This window comes from Physcomitrium patens, chromosome 1, assembly GCF_059467195.1.
Source record: "Physcomitrium patens ecotype Gransden chromosome 1, ASM5946719v1, whole genome shotgun sequence".
Classification (NCBI taxonomy): domain Eukaryota; kingdom Viridiplantae; phylum Streptophyta; class Bryopsida; order Funariales; family Funariaceae; genus Physcomitrium; species Physcomitrium patens.
This window is the reverse complement of record NC_143410.1, coordinates 22,318,562-22,346,213: the sequence shown is the minus strand read 5'-3', so window position 1 is coordinate 22,346,213 and position 27,652 is coordinate 22,318,562. Positions and strand designations below refer to the sequence as shown.

The following is a 27,652-nucleotide window of genomic DNA, read 5'->3' as shown; positions in this document are numbered from 1 at the left end:
TAACGGAATGTTCAAAATGATTAATGTTCTGCAACTTTCCATACTGAAAGTTCCTGAATGTTTTATTTTTATGCGCTGGATATCTACATGCATTCAACTACTGATACAGTATTATTCATGATTCAATACAGTATTATGCATGATGAGTGAAATGAATGTAAAAGTATACATTTTCAAAGATTTAAGTGTCCAACAGTAAGTACAATTTGAGGCTTGACAAGCAATTATCATGTTGCATACCAATAAGCTCAAAATTGCATTGCGATAGGGATTTACCCACCGCCTGTAAACTAACAGTACTAATTCCTACAGCAACAAATAAGCGAAGAACATCAGCACTCAATATGAAGAAGTCATCTATTTACAAAACCTCAACTTGAGCCACCAGCTCATTTCATGTATATACATATTTATGTATGTATATGAATGAGACGATGCTGCTACGCTAGCGAGAAACATGTATGTCGCCAAATTCTTCATTGTGAATCCTTCGTAAAAACAGTCTCCTCAACTACAACCTCATCAGATAATACTAGCACCGCCTCACCCTCACCTGATTCTAGTCTCTTCTGGGATTTCTCATTAGAAAACATGGAGAGAATGGTGACCCAAATGATCTCCACGCAGTCCACCCACAGCAAACGTTGCTCTACTGGCACTAATCCGTAAGTAATGAGATGTGCAAATGGCCATAACTTCCAGCCAGCCTGCAAAAGATTCAAACTCAATTTGTAAGAATAAGAATAGATTTGCTTTGATGTGGCTTTGAAATTATGCGCGATGATCAAGATTGCGTACATTCGTGTATTGACTGATCCAGATATATTTGTTACCGAGAAAGATTAAAAAGAATTAATGGTCATCTTACCGTTAAAAGAGGGAAAAATGTTTCTCTCAAGTCCTTGAGAATCCGCACTGGCGATTCAAACCGGAGCAGTCCGAGGGTGACGAAGTAAATGCTGTTCCAGACAGCCGACCAGATAGTTTGATCAAAGGCTACTTTCAATGGGACCACCCACCATCCTTGGAAGGGAAACAAAAACTGCACATTGATGGCAAATCAAACATTTCAGCAAACGATAATTCATTTGTTTCATCGTTAGCTCTCCAGAATTATGTTCAGAATTGAAAACAACAATAGAAGACCTGGATCAACTGAGAACTGCAACAATATGACCATGTTGGGAAAAAAATGAATATACCTCGCAAACATGGTAGTAGTGATGCGACAACATTCCATGAAGGCAAAACCCCACGAGACCCGATCTCAGGAGCCTTGATCTGTCGAATTCTAGAACTGGCTTTCCCTCCACACACTGTAGCCCAAATAGTAGCACGTCAGATATCATTAAAACGATTCACAAACACCACAAAGTAAAGTCCGAAGAGCAGAGCCCTATCTCTGCAACTCCATGAACTCAAGTACAAATTCCATACAGGAGTTATAACCATGGTGTAGGGAAAGATCCTATACCTGTCCAATCCAGTCTCCGATAGAGTAAACAACTCCGCTGATCATCATCTTCGCCAAAATTGGGTTACTTTGCAGCAGGAGCTCATAAGCTTTCCAGTTGTGGAGAGGAGCATACTTCAGGATTTCAAACATAGTCCAACCTTGCCACACGTCGTGGTCCACAGTGACAGCCTTCGTGATCGCATACAAAATGGCACCTCCAACAAGTAGTGCATTAACAGTTCTATCAAGGTATTTGTTCTCCTCAACTTCGGAATGTACAAACCAGAACAGCTTGGGTCTGTACATGGTAGCACTCATGGTCTGCACCTCATTTCCTCTCAAGTTGGATTCCATGAGCTCCATTCTTAACTGGTCCACACAATATACACCACTAACTGGCTGCTGCCGATCGCTCTGAAGCAACCCTGTCAACATTTCAGTTGCGCTGTCCAGTACAGTAGAGTTCTCGGTGTCCTCCGATAAGGCTTGCACGACGAAGACATCTCGCCCACCGGTTTCAGCGCTGCTAGAGACTACGACGTCTTCTTCAACCCAACGCAATGTTTTCGAGCTGGAGCTTTTTCCTGAATTTTTTTCATCTCCAGCTGAGGCACCATCTCCTGGCACGGTTGAGCACCGCGCGATTCCTCTCTTGTTGGAGTTTGACACATGAGGATACCGACCCCTTTTTCCCGCAGATATACTCCTAGAACCGGAAGAAGAACAGAATTTACTTGACGAAACTCTCTCCGGCAGCAATGAGGTACCGCCCCATCCTCTCACATTCCTACTCCCATGCGCCCTTTCTGCACAGAAAGATCCAAAGCCATGCTCGACAACCGACTTCACAGACGCAGGAATAATAACTGCCATCACAGTTCAATCAAACAACACCCTCTAAAAAGTCTATCGAGGAGAATAAACTCGGCGGAGTGTGCTCAGTTTGAAGGAACAGGTAGCCTAAGGAGCTCAGACTCACTCCGACCTGGAAGCTGAGTGCACAGACTTCGCCTTATGAGCTCCCAAGCCTCAGATGCTGCCGAAATCTCCAACAGGCATAGACCTCCACTTGGAGGAATCGTGACGGGAACGGCTAATCCACCACATTATTCAGAACAGAATCTTAAGGTGAGTGAAATTCTCATTGACCTGCGAGTCGATAAAAGCTAATTCGTTCAGTAATCCTCATTAGCCTCACAGCTGAATTCCTAAGCGACTTCTGAAATACGCACATGTAGTCGTCACATCGCAGGTTGCATGTATGCTGGTTCGCAGATTTTATCCTAGAATTTGTTTACCATCCAATCGGCAGTTGCCGAGATTCGCGTCCCACCAGGTGGCGATGTGTGAGGTTCTGGGTCCCAGTTCGACGGGCACATGGCGAAGAGGAGGAAACGCCAACGCTGCGTTGAAAAGGTAAGGGTGTTGGAAAGAAGGGTGCGTTGGAAAGGAGGGTCGTGAATAAAAAAACCACGAGTGAGGCCTGCCAGACCGATTTGATTGGTCTGTTTCGATTGCGGCAATTCACGAATACAACTGTCCAGTTGGATGTAATTTGTGTTATCGAGTAACATCGTGATAGGACCGCTGATCCCATTTGGGCATTCGTGAATTTGAGATTGTTGACAATGCGCAACACGTAGCCTCTCTGACTTCAAACTTTAAAGGAATCTACTGTCCATCTTCCTCTCCATTTCAAACTGCATCACCAAGTGGCTGTAATCATTGACTTCAAGTCGGTGCCAAATGCAGCATCTGTACATGCTACGACGTAGAATGCTATTCAGTTATACTTCAGTTGGTAATGACAAATGATTGTCGATTTCGTTACAAGTCATTGGAAACTATTGTTCAGCCAATTTCAGACACCGATAATATAGTTTAAGTCTATCAACATGGTCAACTGACCAATACAATATTATGTACAAAACGTTAGTATTTACTATGACAACAAGTTCTAACATTTAAACCGGAAGGGTTCTAACTGCAAAACACATTTCAGTCACTGCCAGGAGTTCGATTGATAAAGGTATTTTTCGACCTGTCAAAACTTCTGCAATGAATGAAAGAAAACTTGAGCGTGTTGTACATTTCAGATGAAGTACAAATCAACGGTGTCCTCAGCTTCACTAACCAACCAACTAGCATTCTGCTGCATCCTGCGCCCAACTGAACAAAATGTCTTGCTGACGAAACAGATAAATGGATAGCAGGTTAATCTAAGAGATAATCAGCCACAAGTGAAAAGGCTTTTATCAAGCAACTATGCAGTACGTTACCCTGAAACAGCGTACAGAGAGCCCTTAGAATGCGTAAATGACACAGTCCCAACTCGTGGATTCAAATGAACACTTCAAGTGAGCCCGTGTACACAGCTACCTTTAACTGAAGAAAGGTCCCTGTAGAAGCGCACCATAGTTGAGACCGCTATCTTACATTATGAGTCTGAATTCCGATGTCAAAAAACTTCTCATATTTGTGATATCTTAAAGACAATGTAAGAGGATTTGAAGAATGGACCAAATTTGATTCAAGGTCACCTCCTCTGACGTTTTGGCTCTGGCTGCACGACAAAGTGAACATTAGGAGATTTTGATCCGATTTTGCAGTCCTTGCCACGACATTAGGAGATTTTGATCTATATTCGACTGTTCGGTTGACCCTCAAAAACATCTCATCTGGCCTGGATAACAATCATGAATACTTACGGACACTAGTCAATCGACGATTAAAAGAGCATATTGAAAAGCCTGAGACTGCAAGAAACTGTGGCGACAAAGATAATTGAGGGATCACGATCATTGAATAGTATATAAGTTATGAGACCCAAATCAGTATTACGGGAGATGAATATGTAAGAGTTGAACCGAGTATACCTTGGCGTCTGGGGTCATATGTGATGGTCCATTACTTTTCTTCACAGTTTCAGGAGCACAACCAGGACAAATGTATCTATCCACGTGTTTAACCTGCTCCTCGCTCAATCCCACGCAATGCCTATGGAACCTGCACCCGTCCACCCAAAAAATCAATCATTAAATCAATCATCCCCGCATTCGTGGCAAGGACTGCAAGTGGGTCAGAGCGTGAATTCTTAAGCCAAAGCTAAACAAAATGGATGCATCGAACATGGAGGATACTTCACGCATGTGAGATTTGCGTCATAACAGAAGCCGCAGCTGAGAAGTAATTCAATGATGAGCGAAAAGGACGCAACGAAGTCTCACCAGTCTTTGCAACTGTTGCATTCCAGCATCACATGGTCGGGGTTGTAAGGCATCTCGCACTTACAGTACCTAAAGTAGTATACTCAAAATAATTAATAACATCCACGAAATAGTTACTGAATCAAACATAAAATCCTAGAATTAAGTCCTTGGGAAAATGCAATGCCGGATGTAAGGCATTCGCAGCACATGACCACAAGTAAACTGCACAAGATTTACGCCCAGTAAAAAAATCTATCACGGTAACTTACACAGCGACGCGGTCAGGAGTGAAACCACCAGTAGTTGCCTTGTACTCAAACCGACAGAAGTAGTCCTCAGCACTCACAGCCTCCAGTTTCGTGTAGTTCTTAAAAGAGTGCACAATGCATTTGCCTTCTATTGTGTCCGCGCTCTGCACGTCGTAGTGGTCGGACAGAAAAACCTCTTTCTGTCCATGGAACTGCTTGCGCCCACTCATTGATTCTTCTGGGCGGTAATACCATCGCACCTGAACCTTCACATTGCCCCGGCTATCGCCCTCGATATTCTCTACTTTGGCAATATATGGAGGTTTATCTGGATCCTCACTGCGCATCAGAACTGTATCTCCAACTGCCACCAGTCCAGTGAACCGTCACATAAACGCCTCAATCTAAATGCCATGTTTATTGAACAATGAGTCTAACAAACTTACACTAAATGCTCAATAACATAGATACCCCCGATTCATATCCAAAAATTTCAGACTTGGAAAATCAGCAACTTTGTATGCTTGCCAGCAGTGAATTTCTAATTGTTGGAAGCATTCAATATCCGACGATAGATTAAAACTCAAGAGGGAGTACAGTGGTCCTTCAGGAGCGACTCTACCTTTAACAATTTTCCGAGTGCCCTTAATGACGCATGAGTCCAAAGTCTTCTTCCCATTCTTCGGCTTTGCCATGTTAACAAGCCCCCAAAATTTAAAAAACCAGAATCCACAGTGCACAGCCGCTTCTCAGAATCAAGAAATCCAAGGGAACTGCAACGATCGATTCCCGCACCCTAACCCTAGTCTCTTCCTAACGCCATTTCCCGAACACATTGCCCGATCCTACAGAGTTCACCACTGCAACCACTTGCTTCCCTTGAGCACAAACCCGCTCCATCAAACCCCCCAATCGCTGCAATTAGCATCAGAAACCCCCTATTCAGCTTCAACATATACCCGATCCCATAAAACTAAACCTACCAACCTCATCATCCTACACATTCATCAAGCCCCCTTCAAAAAACCCCGCATGATCTCCGACCACTTCCATAAAAAACTCCTGTTACTCAATCGACACGAAACTCCCGCCCGCCCTGCCAACCCGACCTCTCCTCAAACACAGCACAACAACGCCCACTGCTGCGGCAACGTCGAAGCCCCAATTTTCTATGCACCGATCCACCCGTGCCGTAATCACTAACAGCTATCGACACCCCCGCATTGCATCCAATCTCAAGCAATCTCTGGCGCCAAGAGAAAAGGCGGGAATCCAACCTTGAGGAAGAGAAGGAGGAGGTATGGTGACCACGAGAAATAGCCGAAAAGAGAAGAGTAAAGCAGAGCAAACAGAGCAAACAGAGAAAACAGACAGACAGACAAACAGCGTGAGCTCTGTGGGAGTAGCGGGGAATAGTGCTGTGGGAGAGTGAGTAAGTAGTGGACCCTGGTAGTAGTGTTGGGGGTAGCATGGAAGTGAAGGGAGGTATGCCAGAGTGCCTGGCTATGGCTATGGCCGGATCTTATTTTGCATGGCATCGTCGCAACGCTGCTGCTGATGCAGATAGAAGAAGGAAGAAAGAGTTGCGCGGGAGGTGGCCTGAGTTGCGCGGGAGCCCAGCCCCCACGGAGTACCGTTCCTACTCTGTATCTCTACTACTAGGACTTACTATGCCGTATTCCGTTTGTTGTACTCACGCTGTATATACTCGGACAGTGATTTAAGGGTGTAATACCGTGTCGTGGGTGGTGTGGGCTTGAGAAGGTGGGGAGTGGGTCTTCAAACCCAACTAACTAGTTATGTTTTTATAGTTTTTTTATTGCACTAGTTGGTATTAGTGTTCGTGGAATTCCACTCTTGGATTAGTAAACGGATTTATCTCAGGATTTAATGATGCATCACTGTTGAAGAGAATGGTCGAATCTGAGATTGTAATAGATTAAAAAAAAAAAAGATGTGATTTTCCTTCAGGGTTGAATATTTATCAATTCATGGCTGGTAGGTGAGTGATGGTTTTTTTTTATTCTTTTCTTTACTTTCAGTTTCACGTAATTAGAGATATAGAATTACTAATGTTATTGTTTTTTATTGTACGTGTTTTTTAAAACATTTTTAACACATTAGTAAAAAAAATACAATGGTCAAATTCATAAGCTACTAAATCCTCCATCTAATTTTACAGTAACTCAGGTTACCATACATTGCTAAAATAATAATAATAATAATAATAATAAATTTAAATTAGTTTAAAGTTTTAATTACCAAGTAATTGAAAGCCTGAATTAGATTCTGCATTAAATTTGAACTTCTAAGATCATGCATACATATATTCATTGGAGTCTTACTTATATATATATATATATATATATATATATGTTTAACATGAAAATAAAAGATTTGTACTTTAAATTTACTACACAAATCTAAACATATAAGTATATATACATATATATCAACTAACAATGAAATCAAAATAATTTATCTTTAGCAATTCAAAATGATGTATATTTCTTATAAATTATCTTAAAAAAAAATAGATAAATCATTCAGATTATTCTGTCATGCAGATTGTAAATCTGATAATTATTTTCCAACACTCTAAAATTCCTGATTCAAAATATTGTAAATTATGATGCTTAAGAATAAGTACACAATTTTAGTTAAGCCTAGTATTTTCAGATGACTATATCTCATTTGACTAATTAATTAATCAAAGTTGGATGTTTCTGTCACAAAATATTTATTTCTTTATAAGGGGAATAAACAAGATTGAAATAATAACTCTAAAAATCTATAATAATAAAAAAATTGTGATAACACATGACAACAATCTCGTCTGATGCATTCTTGTGCTCAATGTACTGGTATAGTTTCAACATGTTATTCCATACATCAGAATTCTAATTTCAACCACTAAAGTAAGTACCACTTGATATCCGTGTGCTTGTTGTTGAATGTAGTATACAACAAGTTGGGAATATAGTACTCAATAGAACATTGAGTGGCGTTGACAATATCCATGCAGAAGACTGAGAGTTTGGAGCTCTTTAGATCCCTACACAAAGCCCATAAAGCCTACAGGAAAACAAACTCAGCAACCTCAATCACAATACAAAGTTACTGAGTTCTAAACCGCAAGCAAATTGCAACTTGTAACTTAAGAAGAACAATAGTATTTGAATCCATCGATGTAACAGAAACACAAAAATAATACTGTCAAGGTTGAAGGTAATCAAGGAGAATGGAAATTGAATGACGTTGTGTAAAGCGACACATCAATGCCCACTCTCAATCTCAATCTCAATCTCTACAATGCAATCTGCTACAGACGAGTTCAGGCAAAGATCCTGCGCTGATGCTTCATCAACAGACACAATTTCCAGTGTTGATTCAGTACTTCCAGCGCAGAGAATGATTGTTCCGCAATCCCAAGCTGTGCACTTCTTCCAAGTTGGGATGATGAAAGCGTGTGACCGTAGGCCTTGGAAACGGACAGGATGGCGCATCAGACACTGGACCATGAACGCCACACAGCTCTCTTGGATAGTGTGTACCGCAGTGATTGTGCTGAGGAATGACGGAATTTCCAGCTTGGGGGACCCACGCACTACTTTTCAGGTTTCTTGTGATGTGCTTGGTAGTAACTGAAGATGTGACCTGCAATGGGCTTTTCGTTGCTGAAATTCCTCCGCGGCTGTGTGAAATGAGATACTATGACTCGGAAGGCCATCAGCTTCCGAATGCTGCTTGTGGTTGTGAGAACAAGCAGTTTAGAAAACTATGGACATTACACACGGCCTTCCTTCCACGGTAGTTCGACTGGCAAAACATTCATACTGCAGTGTGTGCCTCTATCTTACAGGCTTGAATTTGCACCGTGATAACTTAAAACGATGTTATCCAGTTGACGGACAAAATGATGACCCCTTAAGAGTGACTCAAGTTATGCATTACTTAGATACAGGCACATGACATCTTGCATCTGATAAATATCTATATCGAGTTCCAACATATTGCTTAAACGGGCTCTTCAATCAAATGACACAAGCGATGAGCAAAATGCACTTCAGATATATACCCACAGGTTACGTCACAATAGGATCTAATATTCAAAAGGATAACGCTTGAGGATTACAGTAGGCCTGAGTGACAATTCTCACGGCTCTTGTGAGGTTGGGTTTTAGGTTACAGAACACGTGCAGGCAGTAATCCAATCTAGATTGCCTGATTTAACTAATCCCAAGTACCTTAAACGTTCTATAATCTATATTCTAATCGAATGCTGAGCGAGAATATGCAGTGTTTGTTACATTAGATTGTCCTAGTTGACCAGACATGATCAAAGGTCAGTAAGAAGAACAGGATCCAGGTTCATTCCTATCAGCATAACTAAATAACCACAATGATCCGAGTTGTTATGACCATATACCTTTCTTTTTCTTCCCTGGTTGTAACTTGAACTTAGGAAGAAGTCTAGGCTCCTCTTGGATCTGCACAGATCAAACGATTTAATAAATTTTATAACATCTTTGCATGCTGAAAACTTCCTGAAAGCAAAATCATGTCCAACCTCCCACGAGACCCTTAAATTGGTTCAGATATGAATTCATGCAGTAGTCCTGTCGAAGTATACTACACTGGTGGAAGTGTGCATTAACACTAAATTTTGAAGAAAAAATACGCTGCCGTAATGATGAAACCAGAATGGGAAGTAACTGATGCACCACTGTTATACATATGGTTCACAAATGTGCTTAGTAATACCTTCTTTCCACTCGTGGATCTGGGGACGTCCCCTGTATCTGATTTTACTTGCTTCGGTTTCTCCTTCAACTCTTTAGCTTGGTTTTCCCTGAGCAACGAATCCGAACGGGTATCAAACGAAGCCACAGAGCATAACTGTTTTGCAAAATAAAATCCACGATTTCCGCAGGGCAGAGTTAGGAAATGAGCTGTGACCCAAGTCTTACTTGCGGATCTTAAGAATGGATTGAAACTTTTTCTTCGCTCTTTCCACAGCATCGTCAACATTGTCCACCGAGCAAATGTCCACTGCTGAAATTGTTTTTCCGTACTTAACCTGCAAAACCTAAAATATCAGATACCAAACTCTATCCAATCATTTTATGAAATTGATGCAACACCCTGCTTTTATCCAGAATGTTAAACGCAAAAGATGGACCATGGCCACTAACCAATTCATCGCTCAGCAACAGATCCAAACAGTTCTCTTCCCATACACACATCAGGTCATAACAGAGATGTGGTTGTAAAGCAAACTTTTGCACCAGCTTTGGAAACTTCTCAACCATTCTTCCCAACTCTTCTTGCTCTGTGGATAAGAAGAAAATTAGTGGACAGGAAAAAGCAGAGCGAAGAAAAAGTGGAAAAACATATCATCAAAGACATACATTTCAGAACATACCCTCTTCAAAAGCATCATGAAATTCCATAATAGCAGCAATCTTTTTTGTGATCTTCAGGTTAGCTCCATCTAACACCAATGCTAGCGCTGATCCCAAGGGCATCGAACTGCAAACATCAGAAACAGAATGATTACCCTAAACATGCAGCATATTCAAAATTTGCATTTGCAGAGGGTAAAACCGCAACCTAAAAGGTTTGCAGCATCAGCCTTACAAATCAAACTTTGCAGCTTCAAAACCTAACTCAAGGAGCTCTTCTATTAGAGATACAAAAACAACCGCAATACCTTCGATAATGGACAAAAACAACGCCATGCAATCTCATAAATCCTTTCACTAATATACTTCATTAATATATAGAAAAACAAAACAATTCCACCAACCTTTCGTCTTCAAACTTCACCGTGATGTTTTTGTTGAATTTTCCAAGAAGAGCCGGATCTGAAAGACATCAGACCACCACTGCACAACGATTGAGTCTTCCACCGAAATCATTTAAGCGGTTCACATTTTGAATACTGCATTCGCATCCAGGTGACTAGCGAATATCAGGTTGAACACTTCCACAGTTATTCAAATCAATGAAATGATCACTTCGGTTTCTGATTACCGAGTACAATGGGCTTTTATCTAGAAAGTTAATATCACTCGAGGAAACTCACCAACGTGTACTGACTGAGGATCCATAAACGCAATAGGTCGGGGAACTGACGCAGTAGGGGCTACCGAAGGTTCATATCTCTCCGAGGACGATTGAGTTGAAACTGATACAGCAGGTGCTACTGATGATACAGATCTCTCCGCCGATAATTGAGTTGGAACTGATGCAGCAGGCACTATCGAAGATACAGATCTCTCTGGCGATGATCGAATTGGAACTAATGCAGCAGGTGCCACCGAAGACACAGATCTCTCTGGAGATGATCGAATTGTAACTGATGCAGCAGGTGCCACCGAAGCTACAGATCTTTCTGAAGATGGTAGAGTTGTATCTGATGCAGCAGGTGCTACCGACGATACAGATCTCTCTGGCGATGATTGAGTTGCAACTGATATCTGATGTTGATTTAGTACGCTTGGGAACGGTGATGATAACTCAGGGGACCTCTGCGTAAAAGGCGATGAACGAGACACCTGAGAAGTTGAGCTAGATGGTGACTGTGACCTGTTCTTCATAGAGAGAGAACGAACGGAAAGAGGCGGGGAAAGTTGACCTATCGAGGAACTCTTTCCTGAAGAGGTCGGTCGAATGAGACCTGGAACCGCATTCCTGTTAAGTGACATACTGGATGTACGCTGAAGAGCCACGCGGGGAATAGCAAGAGAAGAAGTAGGTGGATGAAAATCCATCCTTGAATTGAAGTTGAAAGAAGGCCTAGCTGTTGCACCAGGGATAGAAGATAGAGGGGATTTCGGCACAATGTTGGCAATAGAAGTACTTGAAGAGCTAGATTGTGAAAAGCATGTTGATGGAGAGCCACTGTGGTACGACTCCTTGGGATCATCCAACGAAAGAGTAAGAACAGACGTAGGAGACATGGATGGCGATTCCACAGAGTTTCCGATTTCAGAAGTGCGAAAACCACGTTCATCTGCACATAATCCAAGGCTTGACATGTGGTTCTGTTTCAGAGCTTCAGCCTCGACTTCGTCTGTGTCGAGATCGGCGGGCTGCTGACTGAAAATGACATCGTGGTCTCGATCTTTGTGCAAATCTTGGAATACATGCTTGAAGATTTGGTCCTCACCATTAGAAGATTTGTCTTCAATACTTCCAAATACATCATTTCCAAAAGTATCGTCCATAACGTTCTGTGAGCGATTGAGATGCCTCACCGCAACAGCCATTAGATTGGGACGACCCATACGTCCGAAGTATTGACCACCAAAAAAGGTAGTGCTGTCGAACTCTAGCTTCTCTTTGAACACGCGGGCATCGATTTCAGCCTTACGAGGCTGGCCTCCCCTGCTGAAGTCAGGCCTGAACCGTCGAAAATAGACTTCAAAGTCCACAATTACACTACCAGGGCGCTTTCCTGTAATACGTACGTCCTTCGTATCCACTTCGGCACCAATGGCAATACTACGTTTGAAAACTCCGTCTGCTTCGTCTTGAAAATCTGCCATCGTCGCCTTTGGGAAGGACACTGAAGCATCGACCACGATGCCTGGTCCTAATTCAGAATCTTCTTCGCTTACTCCTAAAGAATCTTCAGTCCACCAATCACAAGGATACTTGTGCTTCAAAAAATGCTTCACTGTCTCAGAATCCACTACTTCATCTCGAATATGATCGGTAGGTGTGATCCATGCTCCGTAATTCTTCGCATTTCCAGGCACTAATTTATCTAGCAATCTAATCACCTCAGAACCTTTACGCTTGTCTGCACACATGATCGCCAAACATTCAATTGCACGTTGTACAACCCCATCGGCACCTTCAGCATCGATGATGAAGTCTGCCATTCTTGGAACTATTCCCAACCTTAATGCAATGTCCACAGTTGCACTGCTAAGCCTCATCAAACGGAGTAGTAACATAAGGCTGCATATCCGTGGATCAGTTCCAGCATAACCAGCTGCAGATCTCGGAACTCGAAGTTGAAGATGAGAAACCAGGTTCTCGATCAATTCTTCAGAGACGATACAGTCGGCTATATCTGAATCGTAACAAATGGCATGAATCAAGCACATGGCCGGTTGAGCAAGTGCTCGACGCTCGTTTGGGTTACTCATGAAGTCGTAAACAGGGAGGAATATGTCAATGTTCGACTGACCAGTTAATAGATAAGGCCGTGCTTTGAAAAGAAGCAGCAGAGTAAGCAATAATCGCCTTCGGTCATCAAGATTGAAAACATCGGCATACGCTCCAATGATGACCGCTTTGCGAACTTCACAAAGAAATCGTGCCTCAAGAATATTACCGAAGTCATACCCAGGATCTCTGAGAAACTGATCTACAAAAAACCCACCAAGATACATCTCGCGTGCATAACCAGCTTGTTCGCTATCACGATACATTGCCTTGGTATCTCCATACAAAATGGAGAACAGTATCCACCGAACAAAGACGGGTTGCCCTCCTTCTAGAGTCCAAGCTGATAGAAAATCCTGTTGTTGTAAGGCATTTCGCAACTTGCGTGCCTCCTTGCTGAGCGTTTCCTTTACGAGGAGCCGTTTCCCCTGATCCCACACAAGACATGGAGTCTGAGAGATTCCATCAAACTTCTGACAGGCTTCCACTGGGTCTCTCGCCAAAGTGGATAAAAGGTCGAGAGGAAGTAAAAGCAAAAAAGACTGGATGACAATCGGTCGCACCCCTGTGCTGTCCTTTTTACTCGATTCCATTATATTGATCAGCTCGTACATATCAGTGGCTTCTCCTACACCATCCTCATAATTGCTGTGTCCATTAGCAGACCCATTTACCGAACCGTTTGTAGACTTACTGGCGAGAGACTTACGCTGAGTTAGATCCTCAAGAAGTTTGGAACGACGACTCACACCACTGCCAGCTAAAAGAAGCTGCCCAAGAGTTTGGGCAGCTACGATGCGTCCAGCTTCTGAAGAATGCAAAAGGCCCAAGTCTTGGCTGTCATCGGAATCCGCAGCTTCAAAATTTGGCAGCCTAACGCCACAGAATATCGCCAAGAGTGGAAAGAGAACTCCAGAAGTTGCAAACTGATTAGTAGCCTCTACTGTAGCAGGAATTCCTTCACCAAGAGTACGAAGGGCTCGGAGAATCCCCATGAGTACCTCTTCCATTTCGGCACTACTAGAATTAGCTGCACAATCCCACAGCTTGACCGCAAGTGCTGCCACTAACTTGGATTGAAGTACAGCTGCTCTCCCAAATTCATCCTCAGCCAAAACTTTAACAATACTGGCAATTTCGATCTGGATTTGCAAATTACTGTATCCTTTGACTGCAATCGTTGAGAGCAACGACAGACGGCACCGTGAAATTAATTCAGGTCTTCCCACCTTCACAGCATATTTCAGTGACTCTTTGAGTGAAGCCAGTACTGTTAGGTATTCGTCGAGCGCAACCTTACATTCGTCGTCGATACTCAAGTACAAATTTGACCGTGTATCAACAATGTGTTGCTTTGTTTCTAGGTAATCGAGAATACAATCCAGGAAGTCGTGCCCTGTTGGCAGACCAAAAGTCTCCCACTGACCAGCTGCAAGACCTTTCAAAAACACTCCACCCACAGTTATTTCATCCTTCAGGCACTCGTATTGGAATGATTGTATCCATTCCAGTTCATTACCAGTGTCACCATTACCTGTAGCCAATAATATGTGATGATCCTGCAGACGATCCATTACACGATCACGAAGCTCTGCTCGAACTTCGGGTGTCCACATAATCATTGGTTGCTCAAGGTCGCACCCAGCCATCGTCATGAACTTGTCAGGTCCCTCAGGATGTTCTAGACATGCGAGCAGAGGACCTGGAATAAGATAGGTCATAATCGACCGTTCTTGTTGCTGAATAAGTTTGGAGCGCGATACCTTCGCCTGCTTTAGCACTCGAACTAAAGTTCCCAGGACATCGGCAGCTAAGTAAAGAAGAGCAGACTTTGTGTCTCGAGCTTTAAGAGCAGCATCACCGGGCGGAATAACTAGCAACAGTAGTGGAAGATACAGAGCCTGCAAAAATGATCAAGCAAAGGGCCCCCACTATTGTCAATATCACGCCATTCGGACAGCCAACAACACAAGGTTAGACCATAATTCTAGAGTAAAGAAAACCTGAGGCGCTGCAATTCGGTTACTGAAAACTTATAAATAATATTGCTGGATATACCTAAATCGTGCTTCACAGAGCATAAGATACAATCAAAAGTTCAAAATGCCAACCTGCTTGATAACAAGTTCATGCAAGTCTTCATCTCCAGCAAAATTCTTCAAACAACTCAACGCTGCAAAAGATGCTGGTGCAGGACCACGAGGAGGGTTGGCCAAAGCATCCCCAGCAGCTAGGCAAAGGGCCCAGAAAAATCCCTCCAGCCATCTTTTGTCATCGCGAAGACATTTTCTTCCAAACCTGAAGTATTGGAAGGAACAGCCACATGAAACCGGAGGGTTGCAATCGAACATAAGGCACAAAAGCGAAACCTATTCTTGAAAAAAGACAAACTTTAATTGACATGATAAGAATGTTTCTAAAAAAAGATGTAGGCAAATTTCAACCTCCAAAACAATGGATCTCTACTTCAACCAGAAGCCAAAACTAACTATCAATTGTGAAACAGAATGGAATATTCAAATCATATAACAGTTCAATGATCAGAAGCCTTCAGAAAAAGAATATTAAAATAAAATCTTACTGAGAAGAAGAAGCAATCTCTAGAATAAAGAAGGATCCTGTAGCGATAGACTCCAGGCTTGTATTGCTGCTTGCTATTGGGAAGGTTCCGTCCGGGTTCAACTTCGCCTCAAGGGATATAACACTCAACGCAAAATTGATAGAAGCTTGTGGTATTTCGTCATTACTGGACAAGAACAAAAAAGACCCAAATTTAGAGATAGATTAACGAGTCTGGCTTATGATAAGCCAATCGTAGCAGCAATGAATTGAGAGAAACGTATTCTCAGAAACAGGAGATTTTGCTATCGCGAAGGCAGGGAGACCGCACGTAACATAATTGAGATGGAAAGAGCGTTCTCTACCTCGTGACTGTAGCGCAGAATCTCCGCAGTACACGAACACAGTAGTGCAGAACGTCAATAGCAACTACGGGCGCTCCTTCCCTCTCTACCAGGCAAGTATTCAGAGAGGGTGTGGCTAGTGTAATAAGAACGGATTCAATGTCACCTGGTAACACCAGCTCAGGAAAGCGGTCAACAAGATTGGCCTGCAAAAGCAAGGAGAAAACACAATCAGCCAATGCCAACTTCACATAACCAATTCAAAAATGGTGCTCCCTAAAAAAATCACAATTCTCTTCGTCCGCTTTTTGCATGCATATCACTCCAGCGCCGTCCATAAATTGTCGAAGTCAAACAAATAAAAATAATAGAACTTCAAAAACTACCACGTCACCTGTGAGTTAAAACACAGTCCTCTACAACAGGTTGGGGTTAGAAACCAAGCAGCACCCACCAGGGCATGAATCAATAGGTGAGTGCGAGTCAACTCCTTATGATCTGCAGAGGACTCCGCGACTGAATTGTCCAACAACTTTGCTGCCTTTCGTAAATCCTACAATAGAAGAAGATAAATGAAAGGTTTTATTCCAATATTTAACAATTCTGAGTTCAACACGTACAAATAACAGTTTTTAAAGGGCATGAACTGGCAAAATACTCAGCTCAAATTGAAAATCGTCAGCAGGTAGAGAATTGAAAAACTTCCCCACCTGCGCAAGACTATTGAGAAATCCATTCGGATCATTGATTTGGTAGTTAGGAAATCGCTCACTATCCAGCAAGTTCTGAATGTAGAAAGGCGATGAGAAAACCGAATCTGCGAATACAACCGAGTAAGTGCAATTTTAGCGTCCACAAATGGGTGGAATCAGCACTACAATTTCTGATTTCACAATCGTATGAGTACATTAACTGAGATACATCGAACAATGCAGTAAATTTGAGAAATATGGGATGGTAATTAAAGCCTACCTTCCAACTCTGGATAGGCTAGTGGGGCTTTCGGGACATGGATGTACAATGCTAAAGGGTCTGTAGCACGGAACTTGACATAAGACTCCAGCTCAGATGTTAGGTAATCAAGCAAGCGCTGCCTCATATCCGAGTTCCATATTACCTCAGGACCATCCTGCTCCGAATCCAGATGCGCTGAGAAAGATTCAGGGCCCTGTTGCCACCAAATCCCATATATCAGCACGATCCAAGGCCGCAGAGAAAGCCATGGCTATATGACAAACTGACCCTCTGATCGTATCTCCAAAACTTCAAACCAATTATTCAAATCACTACAATACATCCCCAGTCATACGAGAAGCTTTACATACCTCAGACATTAGCTTCAGTATCAAGCCTTCAGGTAAATATAAGTGCAAGACACTGTCTCGCCAAGTCCCATGCTGACCTTCACCGTTTTTACTACTTGGTGACGACGAAAGATCCTGTTTTTAAAAGAGATTATCATCAGGAATAGGACCTTCAATCTGTCAAGGTTTCAAATTTCGTAAGCTAAAGAATGAGCAGAGAAATACACAGAATGTGCTTTGGGGGTAAAGATACCTGAAGCAAATGGCACTGTGCCAGGAATTTGGCAATTCTTGTTTTGTCCCATTCGACAACATCACCAGCAAGAAGTTTCCAGAGAAGAATTTCAAATGCACCAAGTTTGTAGAGATGTGACATTGCAGTTTTGTTGGAATTCACCAATGTGGTCACAGCCTCTAGGATCCTGAAACAAAAAAAAAGGGTGGTTACGTTGCAACCGACGAGGAAAACACTACTTAAATTTACACGAGAAGATGCAAGAATAACAAGCCGATTGATGGTTCAAAGTAACTTAATCAATTCGACAAGTTTTTACAAGCAAAACTAACAGCCTGAAATATAATATTTTCACTACTGAGACCACCTTCATTGATACATACACAAAACAGAAGGAATTTGAGCACAAAAAATTAGAATTCGGGTAAATGTACAAATCAAAGGTTAAAAAGTTGCTTCATAACAAGGGGCTGGTGGAAACATCTAAGTGAGGAATACAAATTACAAACTTCTGTGCACGATGGAACTATATTGGATTGTGCAAGTCCCACAGGTTCACAGCAAAGGGCACCAGAAGTAAACCTGTTGAATATTGGACTTTTCGCAAGTAGAAGTGACTGTATTAAATGACAGAAGATCTCTTCCCTAGCAAAATTCGAAGAAGCAGCTGAAGGTGGAAAATGCTCAATGGTGTTATCACTTCCCGATATCCTGTGTACAAATGATGACAGTGTCAGCTAAGAACAATCAGTCAAGCAACCAAAAATTTAACAAACAGTTACTGTCCAGTTCTAATATAAAGGCTTCAAAAACCCAGCCAACCGCTAGTTGTAGTTACTGTTATAATACGCACATATTATATGGACCTAGGACTACCGCCATGTAAAATTTTACCTTAAGAGGGCTTCCATCAAGTCCAGTGCTAAACCTAATTGGATTTTCTCTGGAACCTTCTCATCTTGCCATCTAATAGCTTCTTTTGCGTCCATGCTGCCATCTTGAGTTGCTCTTTCCAGCAACTCGTGTGCTCTTCCAGAAGGAATCCTTACGAGTCTCACCTCGCCGTCCGTACCCACATACCGCAGAGTTTCCACTGCACCCCGAGACAAAATATCTTGGGAAGACCATGCATCGCACTCAAACTTATGCTTATCTCTACAACACTGATAACATAGAAATCCACCGTTACAATTCTGAAAATCACTGAGATCAAAGAGAACCAAGGTAGCATGCATGCAGTGCCAGGGTCCACATTTCAAAACCTTTTGATGACCACAAGTTCTATCAGTAATAACGATTACAGTAAACTTACAAGAAACTCACCTTTGCTAATGATAACACAATAAGAGGAACTAGAACAGTCGCCCCTCCACTGCGAACGAAACGTAGAACATTATCCCGTCCCCCCTTCTCCACAGTGACTAACAAAAATACCACCAGCTTGAAAACAAACACCTGATGTTCACTCTCCACCACTTCGCGGAGCATCCCGACAGCAGTCTGCCGTAAAGAATGTCAGAAACTTACTGAAATTACATTTGAAGTTGTGCGCGTAACGGAGTAACATATCAATTACAATATGAAAAACTACACCTGCAGTCGCAGCTATTATCAAAATTTTAGCAACGGGTGTGATTAAGAGGGATACCTCGACAACGTTCAACGTTTGAACACTGAAGGCAACCTCGTCTGCATGACGTTCATAAATCCAAATAAGCACATGGACAGCCAGTCGTAGATCAAGCTCCGGTAAGTTGTTGTGACCAAAAAGCGGAGTGAAGCCAAGTACCATGGCCTGAAATACTGATTGAAATATAGCCAGTGGCTCATGCAACTGTCCGACCATTCCAAGCCCAGAGGAAAATCATCAGTGCTGAAGGTTCATTTCAAAAAGGCGATAAGATTTAAGTTCAAATTCCAAACAAATTCCCACAGATCCTTAACTAGAAAGCATTCAGTAGACGGACTCACGAAAGTAGTTCAACCAAGATAATGAACACTTCGAATTCCACAACGAGGATATCGAAGATCCTTTCGTACATGACAGCATGAGCAATCATTAGAATAGATATTGGAGGTTCACAAACCTTCCAAAAAGAGTAGTTAGCAGAATCAGCAGGAGGATGAAGGTCCACAAGAAGCTCCAGGTGGATACCACCAATCACTGAGCCTTCACCCTCACTAGCTGTAGAGTACACAAGCTGTATGTCTGCAGTATCGTAAAAGAGTTCGTGATCACTTTTGTACGCTTCGTAGAATCCATCTACCTCGTCTTGTAGAAACTGCAGATCCAGAAAGAATGGGTGATCTAAATGAGATTCAAAACAAGACCTTAACATCATCATCTTCAACAAACCAAGAACGTTCTCTGATGCTCAAGCCTCCAATAATGTTTTCAATATCGAGCATGTAATTTAACGAATAAATACGTGAAATTTTGAGCAGTATCCAAGTGAATATTGCAAAAGATGCTTTACCTTTCTGAGTTCCAAACGCTTCAAATCATTCCATACCAAGACTGGTGTTTCAAGTGTCTGACTTCGCAGTACTTCAAGAGTCTCTATCCACGCTAATAGACCACCATTTGCTTTATCCTGGTGACAACACGTGTAAGATTCCATGTCAAATACTTGTAAGAATCTTGTTATAAAGTGTAAGCCACTTGGTTCAGCTTTATAGATGACCAAGCTGAAGGTATTCATATACTCGTGAGAAACAAAAATTAAGACAAAACATTTATTTTGAGCATGTTGATTTGCGTACCTTTCCAGCCACTTTCCTCTCAGCTACTTTACTAGCATAAAGCTGCATAACACCCTGAGCCAAGACAGAATCCGCAGTAAGTCCACAAATAAACTCGAGCATAGATACATTATGCTCCACATCGCTTCATCTAGAGCCATTGCCAAACATGAGACAACAACCTGGCGATATTCGATTTCGAGGAAACTAAATAATCAAAACAACAATTATATTGGTTTACGAACTTGTATACAACTGAATGGGTCTTTCAAAAAAGAAGACAACCTTGGGAAGAAGGACTTCCAAAACTTTTCGTGCATCACGGTTGCCTTCCATCAAAAGGAAGACTAGATTGCTACTTAATAACCGAACATGCTCTTGCTTAGAGAAAAGTGCCGCTTTAAATTGCATCAGAACCACACATCGACCAAGACAGTATTTCTGCAAAGCCACACAACAAGAGCATACACTTTTACACCAATCTGCAAAATCTTGAAAAATAGTGGATAAGAAGGGAATTTCCCAAGCTGACTCAAAACATTTAGTATAAATCAGAAACCATTAAGCACAGACCTGCAGATGACTACATACAGGCTGTGAGGCCTTTGTGAGAAGTGCTTTCAGCAACACCCCATTCCTGCCACAATGACGGACACCATTTTAATAATGTTAACCACACACACACAAACACACACAAATACTGGGGAAAAATTTACTACTACGGAAATGCACATATGATCCCTGCGCTAGCCACAATTCGATAAATCTTTGCTCATGTACAGTGTCCTTTTGCCTCACACTTTTACAAGAATACATTTCTCAATAGCCAAATTCAAAAAATGCACCTGTGGAAGACAACAGAACTTGAAGACCTAGAGATTGTACACAGTACATCTGCAGCAGCCATAATTGACGCTTCATAAGCCTGTAGAAACATTTTGGGGTAAGACGTCAGATATAGAAACTCCAGTCAATCCAAAAGAATAAATTACAATACATGCGACTTGACTATAACCCCCTGGTTGATGGAAATTCATTATTACCTTAATCCATGCCCGCGCTGTTTCGGTTTCCAAAGGCTGTGACGTGAGAATCAATGTAAAGATATCCAAAAGCCCCACAATCTGCATGACATTGAAGCAGGATGATCAATAAAAAAATTCGGGTCACAGCTGTACTTTGAGCCACGCTGGACTCTCTTGAAGCATTAAGAAGTACAGTCTGTTACACATGTTTTGCAATTAGATGGATTTCAAATAAAATGAATAAAAAATAAAAAAAATAAAGCAAACAAACATTGAAATTGTTTCAATAGTCCTCAAAATAAAGTTGATCGAAAGAACTGTAGAATATGGAGAGACATGCTCTTTCGGCAGAACTAGAACGAGCTTTGCACCTGCAAAGCACTGCTTTCTGCAGATGAGAGTGCCTGAAGCAGTTTCACTAACTGCTGAAGATGATCAGTGCTCAAGATTGTCATCCTGTTTGCAAATTCTTGCTGCAAAACATCAAGGGCAACAAAATAAATGATTTTAGATGAAGCAAGAGGAGAGTATAAAATGTTCAAGAAGAAATCGACTTTAAAAGTTTGAAACAAGTAGATGGATTTAGCGCTATTTCAAAGAAAGCATCTCCGGCTCAAACAATTCACCTTTGAAGCATGACCGACTTCTGCATCACCATGATCTGAAGCAAATTTTATGGCTGCTCGTAAAGCTACTGTGGCAAGATAAGAAAGCACGTTGTTTTCTGATCGCATGCACTGCGTCAAAGCCGATTATAAATTGCAATGTCAAAGATTCAAATGGAAAATAATATGGCATCTCACATGATAATCCATATAATGAATGAATGATCACCTTACAGATATGAGAACGAGTGTAGACTGAGGTCAAACTGACAAGAACAAACACAAATGTGTGAGTTGCTCACCAAGCGAGAAAGAGTACCTGGAGTAGTACAGTTACAACCTCGGGCATGCTTTTGACGGACTCAAAACATGTTCGAGATGCCAGAAGCCTCTGAAGGACAAGGCAACAAGTAGTAGCGCGGATGTAATCGTGGCCAAAAGGTCCTGTTCCAAATGCACATAATCTCCGAACTACAATGAGTATAATTTTATCACCCTGTGGAAGAAACTTTTATGAACTAGATAATGATTGTTTGAAACATATTCCGAAACCCATAATACAAGCGACTTGTCAAATTCTCCATGAGCGAGTTGATTACTACATTAACAAAATAAAATAAAAAATTGAAAAAAATAAGTTGAAAGTTTAGATAATGGAAAGCGAAGATGCATGCAGCCGAGACACTTCTTGCAAGATTTCATATGTAATTAACGCTCACTCACTGTATCTGTGGCATTGATCACAACACCTTATCACGAGTATAAAGAAAACCCACAGACAGTAGTTCCCTGTATCGTGGCAAGGTTTCTGAAACTTTACATCCGGTCACGCGATCACTTTACTAGTATCGACTTAAAGATTGCGACTCTTGAACAAAACCCAAGATGCGGTTGCTTGCAGTCCTGCTCACCTAAACAGTCTTTCAGGGTATCCGTAACAGCTTGAAGAACTTTAAAATCACTACATTGTGAATCTCCTACCTGCATCACCCATAATACAGTTCTTGAAAAACATATCCAGTTAAGTTGGCCAGATGATACTGAAGTAGATGGTGCAAAATACGTGCATCTAATCAACAGTGCATTGGCTACTCGATACAGTAAATAAGATCTTTACGGGGAGTCGTAGAATAGAAAACTCACATTGATATTGCAGGCATACTCTTTCAGCGCAAGATGCAATGCTGCAGGATCGCGAATGGAGTTGAAGGTTCCAATGAAACGGTTGAGAAAGTATGCCTCGCATTCATTCTGATGAAAACGACGGTTAAACTATTTCAAGTGATTTAAACCAATTTCACTTGGAGAAAATAGTTTCACATAGGACTATATTACAGTCAAGGGTAATACAAAGAACCAGCATTGCATGATGAATGTTGATCAAGGATTGACACCTGATGCGCTGCTGGTGGCTTATCCGGAAGCATGTGAGGGAAATAAGGCTCCATTCGAATACAAAACTCAGTACCCTTTCCGATGCCCATCAAATCAGCCATACTGGCTAAAAAGTCGTCCCTATTTTCGAAAAGGTACAGGGTAGGTCTCCAAGATCTAAACTCCAGAGTTACTTCTCGGTCGTCTTTCTCGCTGACAATAAGTCCAAGTATATCCTTTAAACTGCAAGAGGGATGATATCAGGCTAAGACCTAATAATATACTGCACTCGATGATAAACCTTGCACTAGTTCTATTTAGTACTTCAAGAATAGTACATTACTACCGACCTAAAGCTCATAGGGAAAGCTTGGAGACGTCTACAAAAAACTTTCTCAAAAACAACCCACAATAAAATAGCCGTGTGCAGAAGTAATGACTACCTACTCAGCTTATCTGCACTTTGACAAGATTATTAAATTTCATAGTAAGTGCAGAAGGAAGACTGACGCATTTTCTTATAAATAAAGTAAATAATTACAGGGATCAAAAAGCAACATTTACCAAGGTGCGGAAGGCAAGCACGAAAAATGTAAACTAAACCTTATAAGAGATAGTTATTACCTGTGCATTCCTATCACATGGTCCCCCCACTTTTCAATCAAGTATTCCTTAGTAATACAAATGATCCTCTGCCGTTCTTGTTTAGATGAACCCTGCCGCTTTTTTACTTCAAATTTATAAAGGATAGTACTGTTTTTCTGCAAGAAAATTTAAATAAAGTCAGAGAGGTATTAAGATTAGCCTATCCACTGCTACCTTGCTAACCATACGGTGAACGGTCGAGTTGCTGCCAAACACCACGTGTTTTATCAGAAAAGATAGCATAACCATGTGAATTAAGGGTCACAACTGAATGAGCACATATTAACTCCCGGACCTACCCCTTTTCTTAGATATGCCGCGACATTCTCGATCAATGCAGAACTTGTAATCTTCTGGATCTCGATGTCCAATTTCAAATTTGACTGCAACAACCCCAAGATCGGCATCAGAGAAAACACTTAAAAGAACCACATGAGGTTCATTCACTGGTATTTCTTGCAGACATTTCAACAACATAAAACAAGAGGACTCCTCAAAATTTTGACAAAATGCAGATGTGCATGCCTACCTTCATATTACGTTGAACAGCGAGTAAGAAAGGCAAGGAATCCTTAAGCGAAAGCCGCATGACACGCGAGGCAAGGTACACCAACACAATATGTTCGTCGTCGCTCAAAGTTTCCAGTTTGACAATATCTTTAAAGTTCACTCTTTTAGCCCCTTTCATCTGCAATGGATCTCATGTGTTGTTAAGACAAGGCATTTCAAGAGAAATTAATATTGATACCTAGAATACAGCACAACATCGTACACGTAAATTCCCAAAAAAAAAAAAAAAAAAAAAAAAATGTTTACTCTTCCGCAATACTGTTTTTATATAGGATAGACTAAGTTGATCAAAACCCGACTATTCTTAGGAATCGATAGCGTTAGTGCGAACCCGACGTCTCTCTTGTCGGTGCCCAATATTAACCATCTTGACAAGGGAGGCACTCCGAACACGTAAAACTGCGTCAACTAGACCACCTCGCTGATTACTGTGCTTCTTAACGGTAAAATCTGTACCTGAAACAGAGGAAAATACAGGTTCGCAATCAAACACATGAACACTTCACGCGTCAAATAAACCACCACATAGAACATCTGGCACAAGCTCATGGAAAAAATTGTCAAATGGGGCAAACATGATAAATATTATGATCATTTTACTGAAAAGAATCATTCAACGAAATGAAAAAGTTCAAAATGTTCAATAGGTTTATAAAGGCCTTCAGATAGTTAGTTTCTATAATATATCTAGCGTCTCAACGAATTAGTCCAATCGGAACTAAGTCAACAGTTCCCACTAGAACAGATGATTCACTCGAGAATGTGCAGGTTGTGAGTTAAAGAATACTACCGAAGCCAAGTTAACTTTTATAACTAAGGCATTTGATCTTAATAAAATATGCCACTCAACTTTCTAGTGCGAGTGATGTAAGGAACAGAAGACACAAATTTAGAGCATATGAGACGTATAAGTATATGAGGAATTTAAATAGCCTAGTTGCAAAACATAAAGAAAAATATCCACTGGACGTGTGTCAGCAGGCAATGACAAAGGATAGTTGTATTGCAGATTCTGCGTTAGGCATTTTCAAGGAAACCTCACAAGCTGAAATTACAAGCTATATGAGTTCTAAAGCTATCCAAATACTAAGGATGAATATTAATATGAGGGCCGTCTGTAACATCCAACTATTTAATTATTTTGAATCAAAAGCTTCAAAAACACACCCAGTCTAACGTTTTGAATGGCCAGGTCCGTCAGGTTATTAATTAAGGAAATACATGAGTAAAGCACAGGTTTTCAGCATTCGCATTACACAGTATTCGCGTCACTTATAAGCAAACCATAGAGTAACAATAGTCTGTTAAGGAGCTTTTCAGCTAGCTGAATCAAGGCAGTGCTCGCCATTGATACGTAACAAACGACCAAAGCGGGGACATGGTTGCTCTGCTCAGAGAAAAGATGCTTACCAATGCCATTAACTTCGTCGATGCGGTTGAATAGGACAGTTAGGAGGGCAGATCTGGAATCGCAATGAATACGAACTGTATCATACCCAAGGCTTTGTTTCGTCGTGTCCAGAATTTCCATTGAGAGCTCTGTCGGGTCATCGTTAGAGGCAGTAACTTTAGCAATGTGCTCGAAGCTATATTCAGCTACCATAGGATTGCTCGCATGTAAAGGCACCAGAGTGATGCCATGATCAAGTACCCGCAGCAGCCGATTACCTCCGCGTCCTTTCGGACCCAACCGCACAAGGAACACCTGGAAATCCATTCTGTACAGCTAACGATCTGTACTCTCAAATAGCTTCACTGCTAGGCGGCAACTTTGCCCAGCCTAGCAAAACAGCATCTCCTCCCCTCAAACCAGCCCTTCGCAACTAACAATTCCCACTCTCCACCTTGATCCCTAAAAATCGCCTGTGAGCTTTCACACATTTCCTCCTTCATGCTTGCATTATCCTGGACTTCCGTGATCCCGAAATCAAACACCAGATTTAGAAGCTACAATTTTCTTATAGCCAGCGAATACACGACCTAGAGTACACACACCAGCTCCTCAATGAGACCAAGCGCTCAATCAGGATTAACGAGAGCTCAGTCGCAGCCTACCTCATCTGAACCATTTCCCGCAACCTTAACTACATCTCCTTCCACTACACCACCATAACCAAGCCACGCGAAAAGAAACGCCTCCCGTCTCCGTCGACATTAATCACCTCAACGCGATTCCCGCGGCATGCCTGCAAACGCCAAATACAAACACAATGACGGACTCTGCGACTCTCCTACAAAAAAACAAAGGAGATCTGGAGCAACAAACTAACAACGCCGAGCAAAATCAGTGAGGAGTATACTTCATGCTCCATGCGGATCCACGCCAAACTATTTTTTTCCCCGCACAAGCATGAGCAGTTGCGAGCAGTCAGGTGAAGAAATGCGAGTCCACTTCGAGGCAGGGAGAGAGCGGGGGGGGAGAGGGGGGGAACGCGGAGGAGAACCAGGAAAGGCGGCCGTAGCGATGGCGTAGTCAATAGAATATGGAAAAATAAAAACCGCGCGCTACACAACAAACGCCTCCTCAATCGCTTGGCCTCCGCATCAGAGCTGGTATCCAAGCGTTGCGAGAGAGAGACGACAACCGCGCACTGGACCGTGCTCGCAACCACGACCAGCAAGCTCTACACCGCACGGTTCCCGGCTCTTCACCAGCCACTCTTCTCGGAGTACCGTGCGCGTGACGGAGCGGCGACATGGGTCGTGCTTCCGTGGTGGAGTGCGTGAACCGGGAGTGGAACATAGCAGTTCCGTGCTGAGTCGCTCCTCGCATTGGGGGGGGGGGGGCTCCTTACTGTGTTTTTTTTATCATCAATATTGGAAGACTGAGATATCTCGTAATTTATTAGAATTATTAGAATTATTAGAATAATTGATTGAGATTTTTGGAATGGTGAGCATCAATAGGGTTAAATTAGAGGATCCAAAACAGCTAACAGTAAGAATGAATGAAGGAATGGATGAATGAATGATGTGAGGGATGTTGATTGTTGTTCCGTTGTTGATGTTTCCTTTTAAAAGGGGTTTTTCATCAATGAACAAAGGCTTTTAATAAAGAGATAACCCTGTGTTAATGTCAGGTGACAACCACCACGGGGAGGGTACTACTACTTACTGTACAGTATCAAGTATCAATAATGTGATGGAAGTGTTAT

At 41.9% G+C, this 27,652-nt stretch overlaps 3 protein-coding genes and 1 long non-coding RNA gene across 20 annotated transcripts; 1 reads left to right on the top strand and 3 right to left on the bottom strand.

Annotated features, from left to right (window-relative positions):
• Window positions 1–142: 142 nt before the first annotated feature.
• Window positions 143–2,431, bottom strand: LOC112282118 (uncharacterized). The gene is made up of 4 exons (XM_024519358.3): window positions 1,475–2,431; window positions 1,203–1,316; window positions 869–1,042; window positions 143–707 (listed from the first exon to the last, which is right to left on the bottom strand). The coding sequence occupies exons 1-4, from the start codon at window positions 2,327–2,329 to the stop codon at window positions 477–479; spliced, it is 1,374 nt and encodes a 457-aa protein (XP_024375126.1). The 5' UTR covers window positions 2,330–2,431; the 3' UTR covers window positions 143–476.
• An 823-nt stretch (window positions 2,432–3,254) lies between these two features.
• LOC112282135 (chromatin remodeling protein EBS) lies at window positions 3,255–6,422 on the bottom strand. Of its 13 annotated transcripts, none has more exons than XM_090253566.1 (7): window positions 5,536–6,422; window positions 4,935–5,277; window positions 4,684–4,752; window positions 4,333–4,462; window positions 3,997–4,019; window positions 3,836–3,855; window positions 3,255–3,615 (listed from the first exon to the last, which is right to left on the bottom strand). In XM_090253566.1, exons 1-7 carry the CDS (start codon window positions 5,606–5,608, stop codon window positions 3,455–3,457), a joined length of 819 nt encoding a protein of 272 aa, XP_090109692.1. In that variant the 5' UTR covers window positions 5,609–6,422; the 3' UTR covers window positions 3,255–3,454. The 13 variants fall into 13 exon arrangements, 9 of the variants coding, with proteins under 9 accessions (XP_090109692.1, XP_090109690.1, XP_090109693.1 ...); XM_090253564.1 differs by having other exon boundaries at window positions 3,255–3,625; window positions 3,997–4,015; XR_016505048.1 differs by having other exon boundaries at window positions 3,520–3,625; window positions 3,736–3,855.
• LOC149989939 (uncharacterized) lies at window positions 6,383–8,076 on the top strand. Its single transcript, XR_016505050.1, has 2 exons — window positions 6,383–6,543; window positions 7,874–8,076. It is a non-coding gene; the product is annotated as an uncharacterized LOC149989939 (long non-coding RNA).
• Window positions 8,077–8,998: 922 nt separating this feature from the next.
• On the bottom strand, window positions 8,999–26,936 carry LOC112282084 (uncharacterized). 5 transcript variants are annotated; one of them, XR_012218375.2, is made up of 39 exons: window positions 26,798–26,936; window positions 26,553–26,683; window positions 25,908–26,402; window positions 24,829–24,953; window positions 24,457–24,615; window positions 24,227–24,310; window positions 23,907–24,043; window positions 23,303–23,525; window positions 23,052–23,159; window positions 22,820–22,889; window positions 22,228–22,352; window positions 21,930–22,040; window positions 21,675–21,776; window positions 21,322–21,402; window positions 21,124–21,203; window positions 20,852–20,915; window positions 20,564–20,719; window positions 20,300–20,353; window positions 20,014–20,130; window positions 19,624–19,818; window positions 19,185–19,370; window positions 18,860–19,036; window positions 18,431–18,699; window positions 18,119–18,247; window positions 17,555–17,723; window positions 17,323–17,436; window positions 16,970–17,165; window positions 16,708–16,814; window positions 16,452–16,550; window positions 16,019–16,203; window positions 15,676–15,840; window positions 15,206–15,392; window positions 11,002–14,995; window positions 10,723–10,801; window positions 10,339–10,445; window positions 10,109–10,245; window positions 9,884–9,993; window positions 9,678–9,765; window positions 8,999–9,403 (listed from the first exon to the last, which is right to left on the bottom strand). XR_012218375.2 is itself a non-coding variant. In XM_024519278.3 (38 exons), exons 2-38 carry the CDS (start codon window positions 26,212–26,214, stop codon window positions 9,329–9,331), a joined length of 8,850 nt encoding a protein of 2,949 aa, XP_024375046.1. In that variant the 5' UTR covers window positions 26,215–26,402; window positions 26,553–26,691; the 3' UTR covers window positions 8,999–9,328. The 5 variants fall into 5 exon arrangements, 3 of the variants coding, with proteins under 3 accessions (XP_024375046.1, XP_024375065.1, XP_024375066.1); XM_024519278.3 differs by lacking the exon at window positions 26,798–26,936 and having other exon boundaries at window positions 10,723–10,780; window positions 26,553–26,691; XR_016505028.1 differs by lacking the exons at window positions 20,564–20,719; window positions 26,553–26,683; window positions 26,798–26,936 and having other exon boundaries at window positions 25,908–26,363.
• Window positions 26,937–27,652: the final 716 nt, after the last annotated feature.